The following is a 3,809-nucleotide window of genomic DNA, read 5'->3' as shown; positions in this document are numbered from 1 at the left end:
GAACTAACATCCAAAATATACTCAGATAGTAAAAAGCAATCACATTAAAAAGTATGCAAAGGACATAAATAGACATTTCTCAAAAGAAGAAATGCAAATGGCTAACAGGTTTTTTTTTTTTTTAATGCTCAACATTACCACTCACAAGAGAAATATAAATCAAAACCAGAATGGGATATCATTTTACCCCAGTTAGAATGACTATTATTAAAAGGAAAACACAAGAGATGTTGGCAAGAATGTGGAGAAAAGAAAACTTATATACTGTTGGTGGCAATGTAAGTCAGTACAGCCACTATGGAAAACAGTATGGAGATGTCTCCAAAAAAAAAAATAAATAAATAAACTAACTAAAAATAGGACTACCATACCATCTAGCAATCCCACTAACTGGGTATTTATCAAAAGAAAAGGAAATCCATATATCAAAGGGATGCCTACATTTGCATGTTTATTGCAACACTATTTACAATAGCAAAGATATGAGATCAGCCAAATTGTCCATCAGTGAATGAAAACGTAGTGTATGTGCACAATAAAGTACTATTATGCCTTTAAAAAAACTGAAATTTTGTTATTTGCAGCAACATGGATGTAAATGAATGTCATTATGTTAAGTGATGTATGCCAGGCACAGAAGGACAAATATTGAATAGTTTCACTTACATAAGGGAGCAAAAATGTTGATCTCACGGAGATAGAGAGAAGAATGATAGCTACCAGAGACTGAGAAGTGTGTGTAGATGGGTGTTGATGGAAGAAGAGAGGTTGTTAATGGGTATAAGCATACAGTTAGATAAAAGAAATGTTTTAATATTTGATAGCAGAGTAACTGACTATATATAACAATGTATTGTATATTTCAAAATAGCTTCAAGAGAGAACTGAAAAGTTTCCAACACATAGAAATAATAAACAGGCTGGACACTCTAGCTCATTCCTGTAATCCCAGCACTTTGGGAGGTCAACGGAGTAGGATATTTGAGGCCAGGATTTTGAGACTAGCCTGAGCAAGAGTGATAACCCATCTCTACAAGAATAATAATAATAACTAGCCAGGTGTGGTGGTATGCGCCTACAGTCCCAGTTACTTAGCAGGCTGAGGTGGGAAAATTTCTTCAGCCCAGGAGGTTAAGACTGCAGTGAGCCATGATTACTCCACTGCACTCCAGCCTGGGTGATGGAGTGAAACCCTATCTCCAAAAATTTTTTTGTAAAATTACAAATAAAAATTTGAGTTGATGAATACCCTATACACCAACTTGATCATGACACATTGTATGCATATAACAAAATATTATACATATGCCATAAATATGTACACATATTATGTATCAACATAAAAAATATAAAAAATAAATAAACTGCCATCAAAGCTATGAAAATGAATTGTTAAATGGCAGTTGATACAGACTTCAGGTAAAATGATAACTAAGCTACTTGGCTGAATAAAATGTTCAGAACGCAACTGAGAAAACAGAGAGGTCTAAGGTATATGAAAGAGATTAGGAGATACAAATAATAAAATGGGCAGGTCTAATTTAAATCATGTTGAAAATTCTGAAGTAGAGAAGAGGGAAAACAAAGATACAATATTTGAAATAAAGACTTTGAATTTTATAGAAATGATAAAGTCAGATCAGGAGGGATGGCTCATACCTATAATCCAACACTTTGAGAGGCCAAGGCAGGAGGATTCCTTGAGCCCAAGGAGTTTGAGACCAGCCTCGGCAACACAGTGAGACCCTGTCTCTACAAAAAAATTTTTTTTGATTAGCCAGGTGTGGTGGCATGTGCCTGTAATCCCAGCTATTCAAAGGCTGAGGTGGGAGGATCATTTGAGCCCAGGAGGTCGAGGGAGCAGTGAGACATGATTGTGCCATTGCACCCAAGGCTGGGGGACAGAGAGAAACCCTGTCTCAAAAAAAATATATAGAAATAAGTAAAAATAAAAACATAACAAAGTTGGGAAATGGAGATACATGTGGGAGATCAAAAAAGTGTGATAAATAAAACGGGATATTTATATACAAACAAGAAGAGTGTGGCCGGGTGCGGTGGCTCACGCCGGTAATCCCAGCACTTTGGGAGGCTGAGGTGGGTGGATCATGAGGTCAGGAGATTGAGACCATCCTGGCTAACACAGTGAAACCCTGTCTCTACTAAAAATACAAAAAATTAGCCGAGTGTGGTGGTGGGCACCTGTAGTCCCAGCTACTCGGGAGGCTGAGGCAGGAAAATGGTGGGAACCCGGTGGGGCAGAGCTTGCAGTGAGCCGAGATGGTGCCACTGCACTCCAGCCTGGGTGACAGAGGGAGACTCTGTCTAAAAAAAAAAAAAAGAAAGCAAAGAAACAAAAATCCTATAAACATATGACTGATGTGCACAATTTACTCAATTGCATTTGCTAATCATATTAATCATATTACAAAGATTGTTATAATTGATACAACACAGGGTTAGTAATAATCTTGAATGCATGTATTCAGAGAAATACCCTATGCAACATGTAAAACTATTTAGGGGACTATCAAATGCATTTCTACTTGTAAATTTTCATCACTTTTGATAAACCTTAATTATTCTCCTCCAAAGAGTCTGAACAATCTTGAATATTTGTTATCAGCATAGATTAAGACTAAAGGACTAATTATGGCATAGTTATTGACCATGGGCATATGGAACCATACCAATAGAGGGTTGTTTATCCATGTCACAACCACTGAAAATGAGAATATGAGGTCCACCCAATATAGGAAGGCAAAACAACTCACCAACAGTAGGATGGTCTGGGAGGCCCTTTTTGCTGGGGAGACTCTTGGGGAGAGGCTGGTGCTATGTAGGTGCTGGGACAGTCTCTTTTGTTTGTACAAAATAATCACCATGTAGCCCACTTGAGAGGACCATGAGTCCTATGAAGATGACATCCCTTAAAACCATTAGTATGAAAAACAGGCTCCTGTGGGTGTAGCTCATGGGCAAAACATAACAGTTCTCAGTGACAAACAAAAGACTGGCCCCAATCCTATTCGGGGTAGGCACAATGAAAAGCAAAAGGTTACTAGTAATGAACATGTTGAGGACCCATGAGAAGAGGATGAAGCCTAGGGTGTGATTTGCAGAAATATGTTTAAACTTTTTCAAGAAGGAGGTGCTGGGGCTGATGGTGATGGCCTGGAGCATGCTTAGGAGGCAAGTAGTGCAGATGGAGATGCCCCTCATCACCCTGTTTAAAAATATGATGATCTTACACTTTAGATCATTGTTCTGAATATTCCATGATTCAAATAAGTCAGAGGACACCAGTATCGCCTGAGTGAAGAGCAGTAGTATGTGGATTAGGGACAAGTGACTAATGATCATGTCAATGGGCTTAGGCCTGTGAGTATAAGCAAAAGTGAAGATATGGAAAAGGAGGAAGGTGTTTGCTGAGATTCCAAAGCTCACTTGAGGGTAATAAACATTTTTAATGACAATATAGGTGAAAAGCTTGGTCATTTCCATGGAAAATTAAAACAAATAAAGGATATCTCTAGAGAAAAATAAGACGTCAAATGATAATTGCATTAGGAACATTTCTGCTATGTTGTTAATTAGTATCATTATGTTCAATAATCTCTGTGATCTGGAATAAAAAAATGTCGATTAAATCTGAGTAGTTTATTACTCTTTGCTAAACATTCAATGCAACCATGTAATTCTCCAGATACTTGCTGTCTGTCTCCCATTTGCATCCCTGTGGTTCTCCCTCTGTTCCCTTTCCTGGGCTCCCACAGAATCTATGCTTTCCTCCATAGCAACATTTGCCC

General features: G+C 38.0%; 1 protein-coding gene across 1 annotated transcript; it reads right to left on the bottom strand.

Moving 5' to 3' along the window:
• Positions 1-2,835: 2,835 nt before the first annotated feature.
• On the bottom strand, positions 2,836-3,504 carry LOC129014293 (putative vomeronasal receptor-like protein 4). The gene has a single exon (XM_054451554.1). It carries the CDS (start codon positions 3,502-3,504, stop codon positions 2,836-2,838), a length of 669 nt encoding a protein of 222 aa, XP_054307529.1.
• Positions 3,505-3,809: the final 305 nt, after the last annotated feature.

The sequence above is a fragment of the Pongo pygmaeus genome, chromosome 1, assembly GCF_028885625.2.
Source record: "Pongo pygmaeus isolate AG05252 chromosome 1, NHGRI_mPonPyg2-v2.0_pri, whole genome shotgun sequence".
NCBI classification, from domain to species: Eukaryota; Metazoa; Chordata; class Mammalia; order Primates; family Hominidae; genus Pongo; species Pongo pygmaeus.
Note: the sequence above shows the minus strand (reverse complement) of the source record. Positions and strands in the feature narration are given on the sequence as shown.

Bases quoted from the DNA above. Each gene is read 5' to 3' on its own strand.
- LOC129014293 (XM_054451554.1), bottom strand. From the start codon at position 3,504: ATGGAAATGACCAAGCTTTTCACCTATATTGTCATTAAAAATGTTTAT.